The 22698-nt window shown below is 43.0% G+C and overlaps 1 protein-coding gene across 2 annotated transcripts in view; it reads left to right on the forward strand.

Annotated features, from left to right (window-relative positions):
• GRID1 (glutamate ionotropic receptor delta type subunit 1) overlaps positions 1-22698 on the forward strand; it is an 842873-nt gene that overhangs the window by 679809 nt on the left and 140366 nt on the right. For both annotated transcript variants that reach the window (XM_029061433.1, XM_029061434.2), the window contains exons 7-8: positions 8900-9061; positions 10192-10311. In XM_029061433.1, the coding sequence (XP_028917266.1) occupies positions 8900-9061; positions 10192-10311 (282 nt within the window). The remainder of the gene's footprint in view (positions 1-8899; positions 9062-10191; positions 10312-22698) is intronic.

Below are 22698 nucleotides of genomic sequence, written 5' to 3' on the forward strand. Positions count from 1 at the left end.
GATTTTAAGCAGGAAACTAGCATTTTCCAGACATTAAAGGAAATAGTTCTCCATGGTGGGGGAGGGGAGCACAGTGTCTTTCTCCTGCTAGAGTTGTTCCAAAGGGACCATCCTAGTCTTGTCAGGGATACAAGGAGCATGGAGAACAAGCAGTGTGATGGAAGTGGAAAAAGCATAAGAAGGTAACAGGAGAAGAGAGAGGTTTGCAATGAAGAATGGTAAAAATTATTCTTGATTCAGTTGAGACAGTCACTATCTGCGGGACTTAGCAACAGTTTCTCTGTATTCATATTGGACTCTTCTCAAATCCCCAAATCTCTAAGAGATTGTTCCAGTCCTGATTGCCACAAGACAGGCTGATCTGTCTTATGCTTTCCACAATTCTGCCATATCTTAGGTCTTAACTTACTGTGTCTTTATAGCATTTCTTCTGGCCTCCCTCCACTAGTACTGCTTGGAGGTCTATTCTAGATCATTCTCCTCTCATGTCCCATCGAACAAAAACGGGATTGCTTTGATGCCACTGATGCCATATTCTGGGACCTTACTTTTCACAGACCTTATTGCCAATTATTGTTCTATATAACCTATGGCTTTTTCTAAATGTGGCTTCTCAGCTAAATCCATGCTTTCCATTCATATAAATGAATGGATAATATATTTCTCTTTAGAGTTTGATCTGAATCTAGATCCATGTTGGCATCACAGTTGTTGATCTTTCAAAGGATTGTCTTTTTTGACATCATTGGTTACGATGTTCCCCAAGTAGCAGAATTCAATGGAACTCTTCATCTGTGTGTCAAAGTGGAGATTTTTGATTGGGCATAGGAATTTCCATGTATAGGCTAGTAGAGAACCTCAACCTACTTCTGCTCTGCAATGGCTGATTCAAGGACTTTCAAGGATGCTCTTAGCAGTTTGTGTTGGAAGAATTTCTCACAGAATTAGATACGGAGCTTAAGTGTTTATTCTGTGTCCAATACTGGACTAAGCACTGGGGTAGCTAAACAGGTCCTACATTGGGCTAACATTCTAAGTACAAACAAGAAATGCCACTGAATCCCTACTTTGCCGATGAAGAAGTTAATTTACTTGCCCAAGGTCATATAGAAGGTAAATGGCAGAGCTGTGATTAGAACTCAGGCCTGTGCTGTTTCCACTAGGTCACGCTACTTCCTACTCTTATATTAAGATTTATATAAACTAAAAAAAGCAAGAAGCTATGTGCATACACACACACACACACATGCACACAAATTTGTTTTCACCAGAACTGAAGCCTGATGTTAACCCTGATTTCTGGTTTGTGTGGGCAGGGAATGTATCTGTTTATTGTTATATTACACTCTCCCAAGTGCTTAGTGCACATAGTAAGTGCTCAATAAATACGATTGAGTGAGTGAATTAGATTACACTGCAGGACCTCACTCATGAGAGAAGTTCCATAAGGGAAACTCCAGAATATAAATTTCTTTTAAATGAAATGCTTTAATGTTTGTCATATGAGGAACTTAGAGGGCAGAGGCTTAGTCACGTCTTTCCCTGCCTTCCTCTCTTGAAATTGGAGGTCTTTCTTCACTCATATATTTTTAAGTCCTGATTATGGCTGGAAAAATCTAATCCATTTTTGAAGAGCTTCAGTAAATTTGTCTTGCCGAAATTCAATTTGGTCTTGATCTTTATAGGATCCCTGTTTTATTGTCAGACTATATTACTCTATGAAGTGATTGGGTACAAAGATTAGATAAATAAATCAATAATTAAGATAAACGGTGGAAAGGATGCTGTGCAAAAACTAGCAAAGAAAAAACATCTTCAGTTCATCTGTCAAGGACGATCCTCCTCAAAATGTATACTTTTTAAGAGAATAAAGCTAAAGCAACTTCATTTCCCACACAACACGCAGGATTGGCAAGTCAGATCTTTATTCGAGAGCAGTAAAAATATTATGAATTATTTAGCAGTTCGTGCTGTTGGGAGCTGTTAGGCTGACAGTCAAGGCTTCTTTTAGAATGCTGAGGAGGCAGGGAAGCCCTCCTGTCCATTTCTCCTTCATGCCTCTCTCCCCCGCCCCCATTCCGTAAAGAGTCATGGAAGACACAACAGCCAGACCTGGTTTCTGGGGAGAGTTCCCTTTAATGATGGTATCTGTTCAGTGCTTACCATGTGTCAAGCACTGTTCTAAATGCTGGGGTAGATATAAGTTAAACAGATTGATCACAGTCCATGTCCCACATAGGGCTCACATTCTTAATCCCCATTTTACAGATGATATAATTGAGGCCCAGATAAATTAAGTGACTTGCCCAAGGTCACACCACAGACAAGTGGCGTAGCCAGGATTAGAACCCAATTCCTTCTGACTCCAGGTCTGTGCTCTATTCACTTTGCCAAGGTTCTTCTTTTAGGTTGAGTGATGTTGTCTATACATGGGGTAGATGATGGCCAACTGGATGTTAATAACAATGATTAATACGGTATCTGTTAAGCACTTACAATGTAACAAGGAAGCAGCATGGTGTAGTGGAACTCCTTACTATTAGCTTCAACACTCTCCATCACCTTGCCCCTTCTTACTTCACCTCCCTTCTCTCCTCCTACAGCCCAGCCCACACATTCCACTCCTCTGGTGTTAACCTTCTCACTGTGCCTTGTTCTCTCCTGTTCTGCCGTCGACCCCTGACCCATATCCTACCTCTGGCCTGCAATGCCCTCCCTCCTCAAATCTGCCAAACTAGCATACTTCCCCGCTTTAAAGCTCTACTGAATGCTCACCTCCTCCAGGAGGCCTTCCCACACTAACACCCTTTTCCTTCGCTCCCTCCCCACCTCCCCATTGCCCCGACCCGCTCCCTTTGCTGTGCCGCCTCCTCCCCACCCCACAGCACTTGTGTATCTAGGTATATATTTATAATTATAATTCTATTTATTTTTATTAATGATTTGTATATATCTATAATTCTATTTTCTCATAATGATGATACTGATGCCTACTTACTTGTTTTGATGTCTATCTCGCCCCTTCTAGACTGTGAGCCCGTTGTGGGTGGGGATGAGAAGCAGCGTGGCTTAGTGGAAAGAGCATGGGTTTGGGCATCAGAGGTTGTGGGTTCTAATCCCCTCTCTGCCACTTGTCAGCTCTGTGACTTTGGGCAAATCACTTCACTTTTCTGTGCCTCAGTTCCCTCATCAGTCAAATGGGGATTAAAAGACTATGAGCCCTATATGGGGCAACCTGATCACCTTGTATCTACCCCAATGCTTAGAAGAGTGCTTGGCACATAGTAAGTGCATAATAAATACCATCATCATCACTGTCTCTACTTGTTGTTGAACTGTACTTTCCAAGTGCTTAGTACAATGCTCTGCACACAGTAAACGATCAATAAATACCATTGAATGAATGAATGGATAGAGCAAGGGCTTGGGAGTCAGAGGTCATAGTCCCATCTCTGCTACTTGTCTGCTGTGTGGCCTTGGGCAAGTCACTTCACTTTTCTGTGCCTCATTTCCCTCATCAGTAAAATGGGGATTAAGACTGCGAGCCCCCATGGGACAGGGACTGTGTCCAACCTGAGTACCTTTTACCTACCCTAGCACTTAGAACAGTGCTTGGTACAAAGTAAGTGCTTAAAATAAACCATTACTATTATTACCAAGCACTGTGATAGATACAGTATAATCAGGCTAGACACTGACCCTATCCTACGTGGTGCTCCGAGTCTGAAGGGACGGGAGAAGGGATATTCAAACCTCATTTTACAGATGAGAAAATGAAGGGCCAGAAAAGCTAAGTGACTTGTTCAAACTCACACAGTAGGTAAGTGGTGAAGTCAGGGTTAGAACCCTGTCTTTCTGACTCCCAGGCTCTTGTGCTTTCCACTATGCCAGACTGCTTTTCAGGAGCTGGCAGAAAAGGAGCCTGCAGAGTATCAGGTAAAATCTGGGGAATGGAAAGAGTGAGGGAAAAGATATAGAAGCACTGCTTTCTTCATTCAGTGTAGTGAAAGTTACTACATCTCACAAAAAACCCAACAAAACAAAGCCCAAAGTATTGACCTCAGATTAAAATTCTGGCAGGTCAGTTTTTAGAGTACTCTTTGCTTTGTCTGGTCAATATATAGAAGCAGCATGGCTTAGGGAAAAGAGTATGGGTCTGGGAGTCAGAAGACCCTAGTTCTAATCCCATCTTCACCACATCTCTGCTGTGTGACCTTAGCCAAGTCACTTGAGTTCTCTGTTCCTCAGTTTCCTCATTTGCAAAATGGGGATTGAATATCTGTTCTCCCTCCTGCTTAGACTGTTAGTCCCACATGGAACAGAAACTGGGCCTAATCTACTTTTTTTTGTATCTACTCCAGTGCTTAGTAGAGTGGTTCACACATAGTAAGCACTAAACAAATATCATTATTATTGTTGTTAACAACAGACATAATCAGCAGGTGGTGGAGCTTCCTTTATAATCTGAAAAGTGACATGATGGAACTCTTCAGGCCAAACACAGAATTGCTCTTCTCCCAAATCCCATAACGACGGGATGTTGGAGCATCCACTGAAGCTTAAAAGTGATAGGTTCAAAACAAACAAGCAGACGGAAAGTCTTTTTCCCACAACAGATGGGAAACAGATGGAATTTGTTCCCACAGGAAGTCATGCAGGCCAAAATTTAAGTTTATTAGGTTCACAAGGAGCTAGGTAAAGCAATAGGCAAGTGGTCCATATTGGGTCATAGCAAGGAAAGCTAGGGATGTAGAGGGGACACACAAGAACATATTGAGTGGACTATATCTAAACCTAACATAGATTATTGAAAGAAGATTTCTCTAAGCATCTTCTTACCTCTATTGGAGACAAGATAAGAAGCTTTATGGGCCATTGGTATGGCCCTCTAATGACAGTTTTTAATGTTTCTTATTTTACATTCAGTGTATCTACACGTATATATTCACAAACATTTTATATATAATGTGTGAGTGTCCGTGAATATGTATTCAGGAATATATATCAGGAGAGAGTCAAGTGATTGCTCAGTGTGAAATTGCATATGCTGTTTCTTAAAACATTTGTTTCTTAGGTGTCTTGATAAAAATGGGCCTAAATATTTTAATTATTTGTCACTTGCCTGTCTGAGACGTTTGTAAAACTCTAGCTGGAATTTTTCATAGTGGTCATTTTTAAAAAAACACCCATTTTCACCTCATTAGATGGTGGTTGCTAGTGTTACTAATGATATGAAAGTAGGTCAGAATCCCCACGCAATCATGGCCCTGAAATCTGCCAACCCTTCATAGATCAGTATTGCTATTCCTGGGGTTTTTGTTTGAATCGCCTATTTTCATTCATTGAATGCTTCCCCAATAGAAGTCTAATGACCCATAATTGGTTGCCTTTACTACTTGGCTTCTCTGTATTGAGAATCGATTAATGGTATTTACTGAGTGCTTACTATGTGTAGACCAGTGTACTAAATTCTTGGGAGAGTACAATACAACAGAGTTAGCAAACACGTTCCCTGCACATAACGAGTTTACAGTCTAGAGGACCAGCCAGCCTGTCGGAAAGCATCTGTTTAATGAGATTATCAGTACCAACAGGGTTTTAGTGAGTGCCTCCTGTGTGTAAAATACTGTAGCAGATGCCAAGGAATATGCCAAAATCGATTAAATGTGATTCTTGCCCTCAAGGTGCTTTCATTCTAAGGGCAGAGATGAGCAAACATGAATGGACAGCTAGCCTAATGAAAAGATGTTCAAACTGGGAGCTAGGAGAATTGGGTTCTAACCCCAGTTTTACCACTGGCCTGCTCTGTGACCTTAGGCAAATCACTAACCAGTCAATTCAATTCATTTCAATCATATTTACTGAGTGCTTACTATGTGCAGAGCACTGTACTAAATGCCTGAGAGAGTACAATACAGCAATAAGCAGACACATTCCCTGCTCATTCACCAAATTTACAGCCTAGAGCTGGAGAGATAGACATTAATATAAATACATTACAGATATGTACCTAAGTGCTATGGGGTTGGGACCAGGGGGGAATTAATTAATTCATTCATTCAATAGTATTTATTGAGCGCTTACTATGTGCAGAGCACTGTACTAAGCACTTGGGATGAACAAGTCGGCAACAGATAGAGACAGTCCCTGCCGTTTGACGGGCTTACAGTCTAATCGGGGGAGACGGACAGACAAGAACAATGGCAATAAATAGAGTCAAGGGGAAGAACATCTCGTAAAAACAATGGCAACTAAATAGAATCAAGGCGATGTACAATTCATTAACCAAATAAATAGGGTAATGAAAATATATACAGTTGAGCGGACGAGTACAGTGCTGTGGGGATGGGAAGGGAGAGGTGGAGGAGCAGAGGGAAAAGGGGAAAAAGAGGGTTTAGCTGCGGAGAGGTAAAGGGGGGGTGGCAGAGGGAGTAGAGGGAGAAGAGGAGCTCAGTCTGGGAAGGCCTCTTGGAGGAGGTGATTTTTAAGTAAGGTTTTGAAGAGGGAAAGAGAATCAGTTTGGCGGAGGTGAGGAGGGAGGGCGTTCCAGGACCGCGGGAGGACGTGGCCCAGGGGTCGATGGCGGGATAGGCGAGACCGAGGGACGGTGAGGAGGTGGGCGGCAGAGGAGCGGAGCGTGCGGGGTGGGTGGTAGAAAGAGAGAAGGGAGGAGAAGTAGGAAGGGGCAAGGTGATGGAGAGCCTTGAAGCCTAGAGTGAGGAGTTTTTGTTTGGAGCGGAGGTTGATAGGCAACCACTGGAGGTGTTTAAGAAGGGGAGTGACATGCCCAGATCGTTTCTGCAGGAAGATGAGCCGGGCAGCAGAGTGAAGAATAGACTGGAGCGGGGCGAGAGAGGAGGAAGGGAGATCAGAGAGAAGGCTGACACAGTAGTCTAGCTGGGATATAACGAGAGCCCGTAGCAGTAAGGTAGCCATTTGGGTGGAGAGGAAAGGGCGGATCTTGGCGATATTGTAAAGGTGAAACCGGCAGGTCTTGGTAACGGATAGGATGTGTGGGGTGAACGAGAGAGACGAGTCAAGGATGACAACGAGATCGCGGGCCCGAGAGACGGGAAGGATGGTCGTGCCATCCACGGTGATAGAGAAGTCTGGGAGAGGACCGGGTTTGGGAGGGAAGATGAGGAGCTCAGTCTTGCTCATGTTGAGTTTTAGGTGGCGGGCCGACATCCAGGTGGAGACGTCCCGGAGGCAGGAGGAGATGCGAGCCTGAAGGGAGGGGGAGAGGACGGGGCGGAGATGTAGATCTGCGTGTCATCTGCTTAGAACAAAGGGTGCAAGTCAGGGTGATGCAAAAGGAAGTGGGAGAAGAGGAAAGGAAGGCTTAGTCAGGGAAAGTCTCTTGGAGGAGATGTGCCTTTGATAAGGCTTTGAAGGAGGGGAGAGTAATTTTCTGTTGGATTTGAGGAGGAAGGGTGTTCCAGATCAGAGGCAGGGTGTGGGTGAGGGTTTGGTGGTGCGATAGATGAGATTAAGTCACAGTGATAAGGTGAGCATTAGAGGAGCGAAGAGTGTGGGCTGGGTTGTAGTAGGAGAGTAGAGACGTGAGGTAAGAGAGGGCAATCAATCATATTTACTGAGTGCTTACTAAGTGCGGGGCACTGCACTAAAAATTTTGGGAGAGTACAACCCGTCGATTAGACTGTAAGCCTGTTGATTAGACTGTAAGCCCATCAATGGGCAGGGACTGTCTGTATCTGTTGCCGATTTGTACATTCCAAGCACTCAGTACAGTGCTCTGCACATAGTAAGTGCTCAATAAATACTCAATACTACTACTACAACATAACAATATAACAGACACGTTTCCTACCCACAATGGGCATGCAGTTCTTCTACTCTAGAATGGGGATAAGATATTTTCCTTTTCTGGCTCTTAGACTGTGGGACAGGGACAATGTCCAAACTAATAATCTTCTATCAACACCAGTTGTTAACATAGTGCTTGGCATCTAGTAAGCACTTAATGAGTAAATAGCCCAATTTTGGAATGTGTTACTGTTAAAAATGAGAATATACCATTGTTTAGAATGAGAAAATAGGTGTAAAAGCCACAAAAAAAATTAATCAGTAAATAGATAAACAGTTAAACGCATGAAAGGTCTGAGGTAGCTAATAAATTGGCATGGCCATGAAAGTGTGTGTGTGTGTGTGTGTTTGGGGGTGGGGTGGGTTAGTCATGGGATGCTATCATTTAGGAAGGATTTGAAAAAGGTATAAGGTATATTTTGATGAAGCTGAGAGTGGAGAGGGAGGAAGTTTCAGGTAGGAGGAATAATTCTATTTATTTATATTGTTGCTACTGATGCCTGTTTACTTGTTTTGATGTCTGTCCCCCTTCTTCAAGACTGTGAGCCCATTATAGGGAAGGAATGTCTCTATTTGATACGGGAATTGTATTTTCCAAGCACTTAATACAGTGCTCTGCACAGAGTAAATGCTCAATAAATATGACTGAATGAAGAAACAATACTGATCATGGTATTCATTAAGCCCCAGCTGGGTGCAGAGTACTGTACTAAGCACTGGGACTTGAGGACTAATTAATGGATCAGGGACTGGAGAAAGAGTTTAGGGTAAGAAAGTGGAGATTTACCTGAGAAGAGCAGGAATGTAATAATTACCACCTGTTGGGCTATTAAGGCTCATCAACTGTATCCACCACCACAATGGGGATTAGAGTTCATCCTTCTCCCAGATCACCTAGCCATTGGACTAGAAACCCATTGAGAATAGCAACTGTGCTTCACCTTTCCTCTGTAACTGTCCATGCCCCACTGGAAACTCCTGACCCTGAGACTGGACTGACTAGCATCTGTACCATTTTCACTTGGTTGGAACCCCTTAAGGTTAACCATTTCACTCTGTGTGTTCCTTGCAGGTCTCCAACCTCTACCTGTATGATAGTGTGCTGATGCTAGCCAACGCCTTCCACAGAAAACTAGAGGACAGGAAATGGCACAGCATGGCCAGCTTGAACTGCATGAGGAAGTCCACCAAGCCATGGAATGGAGGGAGATCCATGCTGGAGACCATAAAGAAGGTGCAAATACCCAAACTGACAGACTCACCACTAGTGACATACCAGGCTCTGGGAGATGGCAATATCTGTGAGCTTCCCATAGTTTGGTGCCAGGGCTGCCTGGCCTTGGGATTGGTGCGGAAGACAGCAACTGTCTCAAACCCATGGCTCTCAAGAGGTACCTCAGCTGCATGGGGTCAACCAGGACCTCCCTTGAAAGTCTCCTCCTGTTCCTCTGACCTCAAGTATAGAATAATTCCAGGGAGGTTGCAAAAGGGGGAGGGTAGGAAGGGGAGGTCAGAAGAAGGTTGACATGGGAGTCCTTTGAATTTGCCAGAGAAAGAGGCCGCCTCTCCCTTAGCCTGGTCTGAGTACTGGAAGCCTTCTTGGGAGGCTGGAAGATGGATTGTCCCGTCATTGAAACCAGAGATCATGTCTGCTGTTTCTATTGAATGCCCCCCAGCATTTAGTACAGTGCTCTGCTCACAGGAGATACTCGTTAAATACTCTGGATTAATTAATGGGTGAGGGGGCCTCCTTAGATTTTTGTGATGTTCCGTATAGAAATTCAACCCAAACAATATATAAAAAAGCATTTTATTTTAAATAATGTGGAAATCATGAATGCTGTACCTCACATGTAGCACCCCCGAGCAAGACCTGAATTTTGGGGTGAGAAGATTCATGCTGTTCTTTATCTGCAATATTGTTTCAAGAGCCCATATATCTTATGAATTTCAGATGGATGTGAGCTTTGCAGCCTAGGATTTTAAGTGGATCGAGGAATCCGCAGAAGACTTGTTAAAAAGAATTGGCCTTTAGAAGCCATGAAAGAGCATTTAGGGAAATCTATGGTATTTGGACTTTTATTTGCAGCAAATTGCTTGGGGTTTCAATAACAATGAAAATGCACTGGTATCTGTCTGCATCACCTGGCAGCGTGCTGATGGATACTGAATGTTCAGAAAGGTGATGGAACCCAGTGGATCGAGATAAAGCCCATTCCTCAGCACTGTCAAGATCATGTCCATGATAGGAGCCTCCTGCTTTTCATGTCTTTGGAGCTGAGAGGGGAAAAAGTAGAGTTTTAGGGGCTTCTCTGTCTGCTTCCTCCAGAATTCTCCAATTGCATATCCTCCTTCTTCCCTCAGGGTCACATTACTGGGCTCACTGGAGTGATGGAATTCCGAGAAGACAGCTCTAATCCTTATGTCCAATTTGAAATCCTTGGCACCACCTACAGTGAGACGTTCGGCAAAGATATGCGCAAGGTAAAGGGGCAGCCCGGTGATCCTTCCATTTTCAGGGGGCAGCAGTCTGTCTAAGGAGGTTGAGGGGGTGTGAAGGGATCATGTCTTCCCCTATTGTTCTCTCCCAAGTAAATGTCTGCACAGTGAAGGAACTCACTGACTACCATTGATCAATGGACAAAATGCTGTTCTTCTGCAACGTGTGGAAAGCAATCTGTGCAAAATTAAAATGCAGTTTGATTAGAAGTATTTTTTTCTAATATCTCACTCAATTTTCCCAAGGCAATGTGGTAGTGTCACTAAGGAGTTTGGAAAATTGTTCTCCAATGGGTTTGTATATTTTAATGAATTTTTTTCTGTATTCAGAGAGCTCTATTTATCAACTCTAGAGCTGGGCTTGTTTTCAAGAGCCATGGGGAGGAATTGTTGCAGAAGGGACATTTCAAGCCAGAAAATGAATTTTAGTATTAAATAAGCACTAAGCACACATACATATTAAATGACCCAACAAGCATGTAACCTTGTGTATATGCATATGCACGGCTACACACACATACTTTTATCCAAAGTCTATTTCTCCTGGTGTTCGGAGGACAAGCAGAGATGAAAGAGACTGTATATTACAGCAGTCCTTCATAAAAAATCCAAAAATCTGTCTTTATGTGATAGGTTTCACACCTGAAGAGTTTACTCTCTGACACCAAAGATTCACACATCTTGAGAAGGATTTGCCCATAAACATTTTTGTAAATCAAAACCAAGAAAAAGTAATAAAACTCATGGGAAAAAAAATGTGGGTTTACGTCTTAGTGCATCATGCACTTTGGCTGCATTTGAGAGGGTCCGCATGATTTCTACCGTTGTTTCTAAAGCCTGGAAAAGTGAATCTCTGAGAAGTATATGAAATGTGAACTTCTGCTAACAGTGTACTGCTGAACATAGGATGTTTTTTAGGAGATTGAGCTAATTTTGCAGTCAATTACTGTATTATTTGCCTACTGAACCCTTAATGGCAGCACTGGGACATCCAAAAAGCGTGCATGAAAGCTATGAGCATGCAGACCTTGATTGGGAGCATTAGAGAGTTTAATGATGGGGGTTGGAATATGCCTCATATTTCCCGTTGAAACAATTGTTCCCAAATGCTAATTTAACCAATAATGACCACTCAGGAGCACATCTGAATGCAGTGGAAAGGCCCAACTGTATGTTAAGGGCTATTGAAATTGTCTTGAAGAGGCAGAGCTAGTTTTGGATGGAAGTAGAGACAAAACTGGTAATATGACAAAAACTAATATTAAAGTGCCAAGTCTCTGAGGAAGAATAAAAGGTGGATTAATTGAGAGATTTGGTTTGGTACCTGATAAAGAGTGTCTTGTTCATGAAAGTCCTCAATTTGGGAGGATTTGTGTACATTTGTATACAATTGTGTACATTGGGAGGATTTGGGTAAACATTTTCATTTTTGTCTCATGGGTCATGAAACTCTCAGCCAATGACAACTTTTCAACCCTGCAAAATGCATGTATTTTCCAAATCTAGTGCACTAGTTGGTTTTAAAAAAATTAGGACAATCAGAAGGGGAAACTGAGATCACTTGAATTCTTATATGGCCACTTCTGGCTGTGCTGTCATTTTTTTTCTTTCAGGTTTCTTCTGGTGTATCTAAACTTGATTATTAATGAGAGAGCAATTTCCATGGGCTCGGTTGGGATTATCAATTGAAAAACAGATCCTCTTTGATCTTGCAAATAAACTTAGAAATAGAGATTTCATGTTGAAAGTTCCTAAAGGGGAATGGGCCATCCCCGTGGCTGCTTTCAAAAATGGCCTAGATAACCTAAAACATCAGTCCATAAGCACTGCCATTATTGGGTCAGACCACTGGTCCATCCAACCCAATGTTCTGTCTTTCAAAGTAGAACCAAGAAAGCTCCCCTTTCACCATTCTCAATATTAGAGAACCTTTAGGAGAGGATTGAAGTATATCTGCTGTCTGTGATATTCAAATCACATCACTGTCCTGTCCCCACTTTTGCCTGCTCTGGGCTCAACAGGACAGGTATAAAAGCTGCTCCCACCCACTCTTGGACTCCTCCAATCCTGCTGAGAAAAGCACTGTGGTAACTGGCTTTTTCTCCTGCCATTGAGGACCCCCACTCTCAGCATGCACATCAGGCCAAAGAGAAAATTTCTCCCACATGGTCTCAGACTCCTCCTTCACCACTGAGTCTATTTTGTATATTTGCTGGAATTGTGTTTTTATGTTTCATCACTCCTGTGTCTGTTTCCAATCCCTTCTCCCCAAGTAAACTCTTTAAATGTGAGACCCCAAGGAGACAGAGACTGTATCTAATTTCCATTTGTGAATTTGTCCTAATGCTTAGTACTGTGCTCTGCACACAGTAACTGCTAAATACTTGAGCAACTGTTATTTCTGCTATTACTCCTACGGAAAGGGTCCGTGTGAGTTCTCTTGCCTTTTATCTGTCTTTGGTACCAATTTCCTCAGTGGTGCATGAAGGTGCCTCAGATTAGGAAAATGGACTTTTGTCCACGCTTCCCGACCTAGGTCCAAGGACAGGGCTGTGCAGAGACTCTCCCCCACAACCGTTGAAACCTTCAGGTGTGGAGACTCTATAATATATTCTGAACCAGTAGCCCTGGATTTAATTGAGGTAAAGAGAAGCTTAATATTGAGGAGTTTGCAAGTGTGCTCTTTTTGTCGTACTAGCATCTTCCCAGAACAGTACATTCTGCTTGTTATTTGAGGACTCAGCTGGCTTATCAATTTTCTGATGATGCTATCAGGGGAGGCGAGAACAGGATTCACACCCAACAAACGTTTATCATTCAAGCCAAGAATATATTCAAAAGGAGTGTAAATCATTTCAAGGGAAGTGATTGGGATCTAATAGAGTGTAGAGACTCTATTGGGAAGGGGCTGGTGTTCCTGAAGAGCTTTTGGGGGGATAAGATCTGAATTCATCCCACTAAATGGCAACCACAATCACAAGAAAGAGGAACTGTCCTGGAAAGAAAGAATCCCTCCAATGGAAAGAAAGTGGGAGGGTGGGATGAATAGTGGAAAAAGAGGTATTAAGACACTGGAAGAACAAAGAGAAATGGAAAATAATCAGTCCTCTTAATGATAGAGATGAAATCACAAATTATAAAGAACTCAAGACTCCAACTGAGAAGTCTCAGAAGAGGTATGTGAGTACAGTGTGAGGATTCCCTGCAATTATTTTTCTTAATTTTTTTTAATATATTTTCTAAAAGTACATTGTGGAGGGGGATTCATTTAAATCAAATAGTCTAATTGTCGTGGGGGAAAGAGGTTGGGAGGCTGACTCATATGATCCATTTTTGACTAAGTGGCACCAAGAGATTTTCTGTTTGCCAATGCAATCTCGGTCAGAGGATGGAGGAGGGAGAGGAATACCCCTCTCAGCTGAAATGACAGAGTCAGACAAATTAGGTGACCTCATTAAGGAAGCAAGAACTTGCTGGGAGAACACTGTCTGGGGAATGAGAGGTCAAGGGTGGGATTTAATAATTATGACATTTATTAAGCACTTACTCTGTACCGATTACTGGGACAGTAAGGGTATTTCTTCAGTGGATCCTGATCTGCCCCTTCCTCTGCACCCAAACCACTACCATCATGGTACAAGGTCTGGTCCTGCTACAGCTAGACTATTGCATTCATCACCTCATTGGTTTTCCAGCTTTCAGGCTCCTCTGCCTCTATTTTATGTTACATGGTGCTGCTCAGACCATCTTCCTGAAGCCAAGCTTGACCAACATCAAGCATTGTTCAAAACCTTCCACTTGCTCCCTATGTCAAATAAAACTCTGAAGCTTCCGAGGCCTCCACCATCTGGTCTCACTTTGCCTCTCTGCTCTCTTCACCCACTATTCCCCAACTCACTGTCTTTGCTCCTCCTAAGGTAACCAGCTAGCTGTAACTCATTCTCAACTCTCCTGCTTTGATAACTTGCTCTTGCTGTATCCCTCTTGGGATTTCTTTCCTCCCAAAACCTGGCCTACTGGATAGAGCATGGGCCTGAGAGTCAGAAGGACCTGGCGTCTAATCCCGGCTCCATCATTTGTCTGCTGTGCGACCTTGGGCAAGTCACTAAATATCTCTGTGCCTCAGTTATCTCATCTGTAAAATGGGGATTAAGACAGTGAGCCCCATGTGGGACAGGGACTGTATCCAACCTGATTAGCTTGTATCTACCCCTGTGCTTAGCACAGTAAGTGCTAAACAAATTCAATCATTATTATTATTATCATTACAAACACTTAGAACAGTGTTCTGACCACAGTAAGCACTCAATACCACTGATTGAACAGACAAGCCACAGCTCTTCCCCAAGCCCCAACTTTGAGTGACATGAAGAAGGTCACACAGCAAGCTAGTGATAAAGTGATGAGTAGAACCTAGATATCTTGATGCTCAGTCTTGTGCTCTTTCCATTAAACCACACTGCCTCCAGGAACCTGTCATCATTGTGCTGTGAAACCTGAGAGATGAGTTGATCTATATCACTCAGCCCTAGGAAAGACCAACTTCAGTCAGAATCACTTTGGGGCTGGAAGCTACCTAAGGGTCTTTTGTTCAAGTTAGTGATCAATTTATATTTTCCCATAGCCTGTGATTGCCAAAGAGGGTTGAGGGAAATCTATGTACTGCTGGTCTCCTGGAGGAAAGAACTTGGCAGTTTTAAGGCTGCTTTTCTGAAATTTCGGAAGATGGGCAGCAGCAGGCAGAGTCCATTTTCCTGTTGCAGTGGGAAACATAAGCCATCAGTTCCTTTAAATAAGCTATGGAGGCAGGCCTTTTGGTGAGCCAGCCTCACTGCTGTGATCGCTTAAACCAAGAAAGCAGAGATGGTATAGGCGATAGGCCAGTGATCACTGCAGAATGAAGGGACCAGAGTTATTGGACAAGTCAAGAAGGCAATATGTGTTTCAAAATTGTACTTTGACGGTTTCAATGGCTGTCACTTTGGACTCAGCCTACTGGAGAAAAATGTTCCTTTTTCACTTGTTTCTGCCAGTATGTTTGGCCTGAACGTAATGCCAGCAGAATAATCAACTGAGTTATTTGAACATTCATTCTGCACTTAAATTTTTTGTCACGGTCTTCTTACCGACACTTTGCCCAAGACCCAAATGTTTGTGTGAAGCCATCCATCTTTTTTCTGCTGTGTTATGTTCATTGCTACCATTTGCACATTTTTCCTCTTGAACATCATTATCTAAAAGCACTCTCCCAGGCAGTGTCATTTTGCAGATTGAATGCAGGTCCACTTACTCCCTTAATATGATGGAGAGGAGAGAGGAGAGAAGGAGAAGAAAGGGGAAATGTAGAGGCAGAGAGAAAGGGATAGAGAAAGGGAGAGGGGTTTTCAATCAAGCAATCAATATTATTTACTGAGTGCTTACTGAATGTGGAGTACTGTAGTAAGCACTGGGGAAAGAACAATACAACAGAGCTGGTTGATGTGATCTTTGCCCACAAGGAGGAGAGTTACAGTAAAATAGATTAGGTGTAGGGGAAATAATGGACTATAAGGGGCTGGAGTAAGCATCAAAGTGCTCAAAGGGTACACAGCAAAGTTCATAGTTAACCCAGAGGGACTGGTGGATACAAGAAAGAGCTTAGTCTGGGAAGGCCTCTTGGAGTAGATATGATTTTAGGAGGGTTTTGAAAATGGGGAGAGTGGTGGACTGTCAAGTGTGAAGGGGTAACATTTTACAGATGAGGTAGCTGAGGCACAGAGAAGTTAAATGGCTTGCCAAAGGACACACAGTAGACAAGTGGCAGAGCCGGAATTGGAACCCACATTCTCTGACTCCCAAGCCTGTGCTCTTTCCACTGAGCCATGCTGCTTCTCCAACCCTCTGCTGATTCAACTGGCTTTGGAACAGCCTCAAGAGTCCAGACTGCCTGGCGGCAGAGTGTCACTCCCCCATGGATAGTGTCTGCCAGCTGGGGAAATTCTGCAGCACATAGAAAGTCCTCAAAGATGCAGTCTCCCTGCCAGAGGCAAAATTGGGCCCCTTGGAATGCCCCAAGTTGGTGCACTTCAGCTCTTCCATTCTGAATCAAAGACAACTGTGCAAATTGCATATTTCAGTAAGGTGCACTGGTAGAGTCAGACGCGAAGCGAGCTGTTAGGCCAAAGGTTGAGCTGAGCAGTGATTTCATGCCATAGTCAGGTTTTTCCCTTGCCAGTCCCTCATCTGGCTTTTCAGTGGTGGAGGATTTCTGTCACTCATTTTGGGCCTGATTTAATATTAGCAGAATGGGGGTGTGAGGATAAGCTTCCTTCCACCTTCAGCCTACATTCATGGCTCAGCTAGCCACTCTACTCCTAGTTACTTGGATCCCTTTAGATTGTAAGCTCATTATAGGCAGGGAACATGCCTACAAACTCTGTTGCATTCTACGCGTCCTTACTACAGTGCTCTGCACATATCAAGCATTACTTGCTTTTTGGGTTGATTGATTCCCCCCCCACACACCTTTTTTCAAATAAAAGTGCCATGTTAAAAAACCAGCCTATATCTTAGTACATCATAGATGACTTAGATAATCTTTTTTTAGTAGGGTAAAATTAATAGGGAAGAGTAATAAGTGAGGACCTGTAACTGAATATTTAGGTGTAAATTTTTATATATACATTTGTATAAATGTACATCTTTCTGAATGTCATTTTAAAAGATGACACTATTGGTGTATGGAAATAGCTAAAAGGATTGTGTGATGGCTAATAGGGGTGTGACCTCACACATTTAGTTGCCATTGTTTTTACGAGATGTTCTTCCCCTTGACTCTATTTATTGCCATTGTTCTTGTCTGTCCGTCTCCCCCAATTAGACTGTAAGCCCATCAAACGGCAGGGACTGTCTCTATCTGTTGCCGACTTGTTCATTCCAAGCACTTAGTACAGTGCTCTGCACATAGTAAGCGCTCAATAAATACTATTGAATGAATGAACATTCCTTGCAAATAAGAATAGTTCCCCACTAGATTGTGAGCTCTTCAAGGACAGAGACTGTGCTTTCCTACTCTCCAAGTACTTAGAGTGTTCAAAAAATATGTGCTGAAATATACCATTGATTTATTCATAGTTCCTTGCTGTGCTAAAGTAGTACTCCCAGACAGGGTCTGTCTCTATTTTCAAGTCCTCAACTTGGGCTCCCAATTGTTGTGAAGTCACTGCTCTCTTTTCCAATTGCTGTCAGTCTATTCTGACTTCTGCAGTGGTCTATGTATATGGAATATATACATATCTCTCTCTCTATATATAGATAGTTATATACTTATCCTGGGAGGGAGGATGAATGAAGGGAGCAATTCAGGGAGATACAAAAAGGAACGGGGGAAAAGGAGATGAGGACTTAGTTAGGGAAGGCTCCTTGGAGGAGATGTACCTTCAGTAAGGCTTTGAAGTGGGGGAAAGCAATTATCTGTCCGATAAGAAGGGAGAGGGTGTACCAGGCCAGAGGCAGGATGTGGGTGAGAGGTCAGCAGCGAGATAGACTAGGTAGAGTTACAGTGCAGGAAGGAAGTGTGTGGACTGGGTCATAGTAGGAGAGGAGCAAGAAAAAATAGAAGGGGGCAAGGTGATGGAGTGCTTTAAACCCATGGTGAGGAGTTTTTGTTTGATGGAGAGGTGGGTGAGCAACCACTGGAGTTTCTCGAGGAGTGGGGAAACATGATCTGAATGTTTTTGAAGGAAAATGATCCAGGCAGCAGTGTGGAATATGGACTGGGGTTGGAGAGAGTCAGGAGTCAAGGAGGTCAGCAGGAGGTTAATACAATAATCAAGGTGGAATAGGATAAGTGCTTGCATTAATATGATAGCAGTTTAGATGGAGAGGAAGGGGCCGAATTTAGCGATGTTGTGAAGGTAGAACTGACAGGATTTAGTGATGGCTTGAAAATGTGGATTGAATGACAGAGAGGAGTTGAGGATAATGCCAAGGTTACAGGCTTGTGAGACAGGAAAGATGGTGGTGCCATCTAGAGTGATGGGAAAGTGAGCGGGAGGACAGGTTTTGGGTGGGAAAATAAGTTTGATTTTAACCATATTAAGTTGTAATAATAATAATAATGTTGGTATTTGTTAAGCGCTTACTATGTGCAGAGCACTGTTCTAAGTGCTGGGGTAGATACAGAGTAATCAAGTTGTCCCATGTGAGGCTCACAGTTAATCCCCATTTTACAGATGAGGTAGCTAAGGCACAGAGAAGTTAAGTGACTCGCCCACAGTCACACAGCTGACAAGTGACAGAGCCAGGATTCGAACCCATGACCTCTGACTCCCAAGCCCGTGCTCTTTCCACTGAGCCACGTTGGGTGGACATCCAAGTAGAGATGTCTTAAAGGCAGGAGGAAATGCGAGACTGCAGAGAGGGAGAGATGTCAGGGCTGGAGAGGTAGATTTGAGTATCAAATTGTTGTCATTCAGTACTGGTGAGTATTCCAGGACCTAGTTGTTGGTAATCTTATTCTGCTATTTGATGTTGAGTATGGTTTATAGGGGGCACCCAGTAATTACTTTAGGAACTGTATATATCTTTCTGAAGTAGGTCTATGTCACTCACCCATATAGAAGGATGGGGGTCATGACAGCCTTATAAAACTTGAACCTGGTATTAGCTTGAGGACCCATTCTCACCAACCTCATTCTTACAATCTTCTGGAAGCCATGCTGACCTTTTAAATTTTGTTCTATCTCTTGTTCTAGCCCTACTTAGTCATATCCATCTCGTTTGTTGTATCTCTATCTCTGCCTACATCACTAGTTTATTGCCTTTGAAGCGAAATTTGGAAAATACTTTTAATTCTGCATTACTGTTGAAAATATTTGGGTTTCCTTTGTGAGGAATAGTCCATAACTCCTTTTTTTTCCAGATTTACTGTCATTTTGTACAGCCAGCCTGAATTGAGTAGCAATAATAACTCTATTATTTTATATAGTATTTGTAAGCGCTATGTGCCAGGCACCGCTCTAAACACTGGGATGGATACAAGCAAATCAGGATAGACACAGTCCCTATCCCATGCTGGGCTCACAATTTCAGTCCTCATTTTACAGATCAGGTAACTGAGGCCCAGAGAAGTGAAATGATTTGCTCATGGTCAAACAGCAGACAAGTGGTGGAACCGGGTTTAGGACCCGTGACCTTCTGATTCCCAGGTCCATGCTCTATTCAGTATGCCATGCTCCTAAATGAAGTGTTTCATCATCCCTACAAGACATCTTGTCTATGTAGTTCTAGAGTAAAGTTATCGGCACAAAGTCCATGGTAAAACAACTCTGCCACTTACCTGCTGTGTGACCTTGGGCAAGTCATTTAATTTTCTGTGCCTCGGTTTCCTCATCCAGAAAATGGGGATTAAATACCTGTTTTCCCTCCTTCTTAGACTTACTTGAGCCCAATGTAGGACAGGGTCTATGTCAGGCATGATTATCTTGTATCTCCTCCAGTGTTCAATACAATTCTTGGCATATAGTAAGTGCTTAACAAATACCATAGTTGCTATTAATATCATCATCACCACTGTTAGCAACAGTTCTTGAACCACCATCTCAAACACTTTCAATGATGCTCATAGCCTGTTGAGTGGGAACAGTTTCTCAGTGGATCGGACTTGAGAGTACGGATTTCTCATCGCATCCTCAAACATGGCATTCATTGATTCTTTCAGTCATATTTATTGACTGCTTACCGTGTTCAGAGCACTGTACTAAGCACTTGGGGGGGTACAGTATAACAATAAACAGATACATTCCATGCCCACAGCAAGCTCACAGTCTAGAGAGGGAGATGGACATTAATATAAATAAATAAATTACCTATGTGTACATAAGTGCTGTGGAGCTGGAGCAGGGATGAATAAAGGGAGCAAGACATAGAAGGGAGTGGGAGAAGAGGAAAGGGGGCACTTAGGGAAATCCTCTTGGAGGAGATGTGCCTTTAATAAGACTTTATACCAGAGTGGAGAGTAATTGTCAGATTTAAGGCCGGGGGGGGGGGGGGGGGGGGAGTTCCAGACCAGAAGAAGGTTGTGAGCAAGGGGTCGGTGGTGAAATAGTCAAGTTCGAGGTACAAGTGAGAAGCTTGGCATTAGAGGAGCAAAGTGTGTGGGCTGACTTGTAGTAGGAGAGTAGCAAGGTGAGTTAGGAGGGGACAAGCTGATTAAATACTTTAAAAACAGTGGTGAGGAGTTTATGTTTGATGCGGAGGTGGATGGGCAACCACTAGAGTTGTCCACTGGAGTTTCTTGAGGATTTTTTTTGATATATTTATCACTCTCCCAGTTGTCTGGGCTATGAAGACCCAAAAGGGAAATCAAATCTAGGGTTTGTGGCATGGAGCTAGTTCTCCCTTTTTCCACCCCAAGATTTCAACTGTTCTTCCCAGCAGGTGGGCCACGAAGACCCAAATGGAAAGATTAAAGTCAGCCCCCTTTCTAAGTCATTCTCCCCAATGACCAGGCCCTGAAGGCTCATAGTGTCAGGCAGGTGAAATATCCCTAGTGGCCCTTCCCTGGGGGGTGGGGCAGAGTTGGGGAGCAGGGGGTATTCAAACTCAGAGAGCCCTCAGGGGACTCACAATGTGGCCCTGCCCATATGGTGAATGGGACTGGATTTACTGCACAGCCCTTCTTCCCTCCAATGAATGGAGAGGGGGATTATGGCTCACCTTCAGTTTATACAGCATAATCAGCACAAGCAACATGGTCTAGTGGAAAGAGCACTGACTAGGGAATCAAAAGACCCGTGTTCTAATCCTAGTTCTGCCACTTGCCTGCTAGGTGACCTTGGACAGGTCCCTTAACTTCTCTGTGCCTCAGTCTTCTATCTGTAAATTGGGGATTAATTACTTGTTTCCTTTCCTACTTTGATGGTGAGCTCCAGGTGGGACAGGGACTGAGTCTGACATGATTTTACTTCATCTTCCCTAGCATTTAAAACAGTTTTCAGCACATTGTTAGCATTTAACAGTTATTATTATTAGTTTTATTACCATTCTGTTATGAAGAAGCCCAAGGATGGATGTGTTTCCATCTTGATAGCTGTAGGTAATATTCTACATGCATTCCTTTTGCACACATCTCATGAGGAGGACTAATTTTCTCTTTATGGGATCTCATCAATCCCCCGACATTCTAAAATGTGCTCCAGTATCTTAAAAAGAGCAAACACACTCCATATCCCTGATTCTAAATTTCTCAAGGTATCCAGCACTCCCTACCATGAGGTGCATCATCAACTAATACTATCAAGTGTGGAAACAATTGGGTCAATGTTAAGATCCTAAGAATTATAAAACAGCACCTTTGGGGAGACAGAACCAAGCAGAGTAAATTCCAGATTAGAGGTGAACTTCCAAGGTGTTTCTCGATTAATATTCTTCCAGCATATTTCACAAATGAAATGTCAACTGCTCATGGACTTTCATGCGGAACCTGTTTTGACAAAACTGAGGGCTAAAACAAATGGGGAAGCCTAGTACCTCGAATTCTCCATCTCATTTTCATTAAGAAAAAAAAGAGAAGAACAGTTAGATGTGATTTTTCTTTTCTGTCATTTGGGGTCATGGAAAAGAAATGGGGCTGTCTCGAGAAGCATCTGGGTTTTTATATCTTTTCCAGAATGTGCTGGGTACTTAGAGTCATTTTGAATTTGCAGTTGGAAATGATTGTGATTCTAGTTAGAGGACTTCATGCCGAGATGGGCTGTTTAGTCTGCTTTATACTCTTGGAGGAATTATTTAACCCAACTGTGGTTGTATTCCTTTAGTAAAATATGCAAATAGTAATGCAAGTAGTGTTCCAAGGATCCCAAGAAATGAGAAGATGAAGGGGCTTACATAAAGCTGGAGTAATAGCATTTGTCGAATGCTCACTGCCTGCAGGGCACTGTACTAAGGCTTTATGAAATACCATACTATTTCTGCTAGATTATAATTTCCTTGAGGGCAGGGGGCCATGTCTACTAGCTCTATTGTACTTTCCTAAATTCTGCTGAGAGTAAACACTCACTGAATATTATCAACTGCTTGAAGTAAAAGAAGTGGCACATTCCCTGCCTACAGAGAGCCTGCACTCTTTTCAAAAATGCTCTAGAGGGGTGTAAGTCATGAGAAAGACTGGGGACTAGTGGAAAGAGCACAGGCCTGGTCATCAGAGGACCTGGGTTCGAATCCCAGCTGTGACACATGTGTATTATGTGACCTTGGGCAAGTAATTAAACTTTTCTGTTTCAGTTACCTCAAAGTAAAATGGGGATTGAGACTGAGCCCCATGTGGGACATGGGCTATATCCAGTTTGATTATCTTGTATCTACTCAGTGCTTTGTACAGTGACTGGAACA

Source organism: Ornithorhynchus anatinus, chromosome 3, assembly GCF_004115215.2.
Source record: "Ornithorhynchus anatinus isolate Pmale09 chromosome 3, mOrnAna1.pri.v4, whole genome shotgun sequence".
NCBI lineage: Eukaryota > Metazoa > Chordata > Mammalia > Monotremata > Ornithorhynchidae > Ornithorhynchus > Ornithorhynchus anatinus.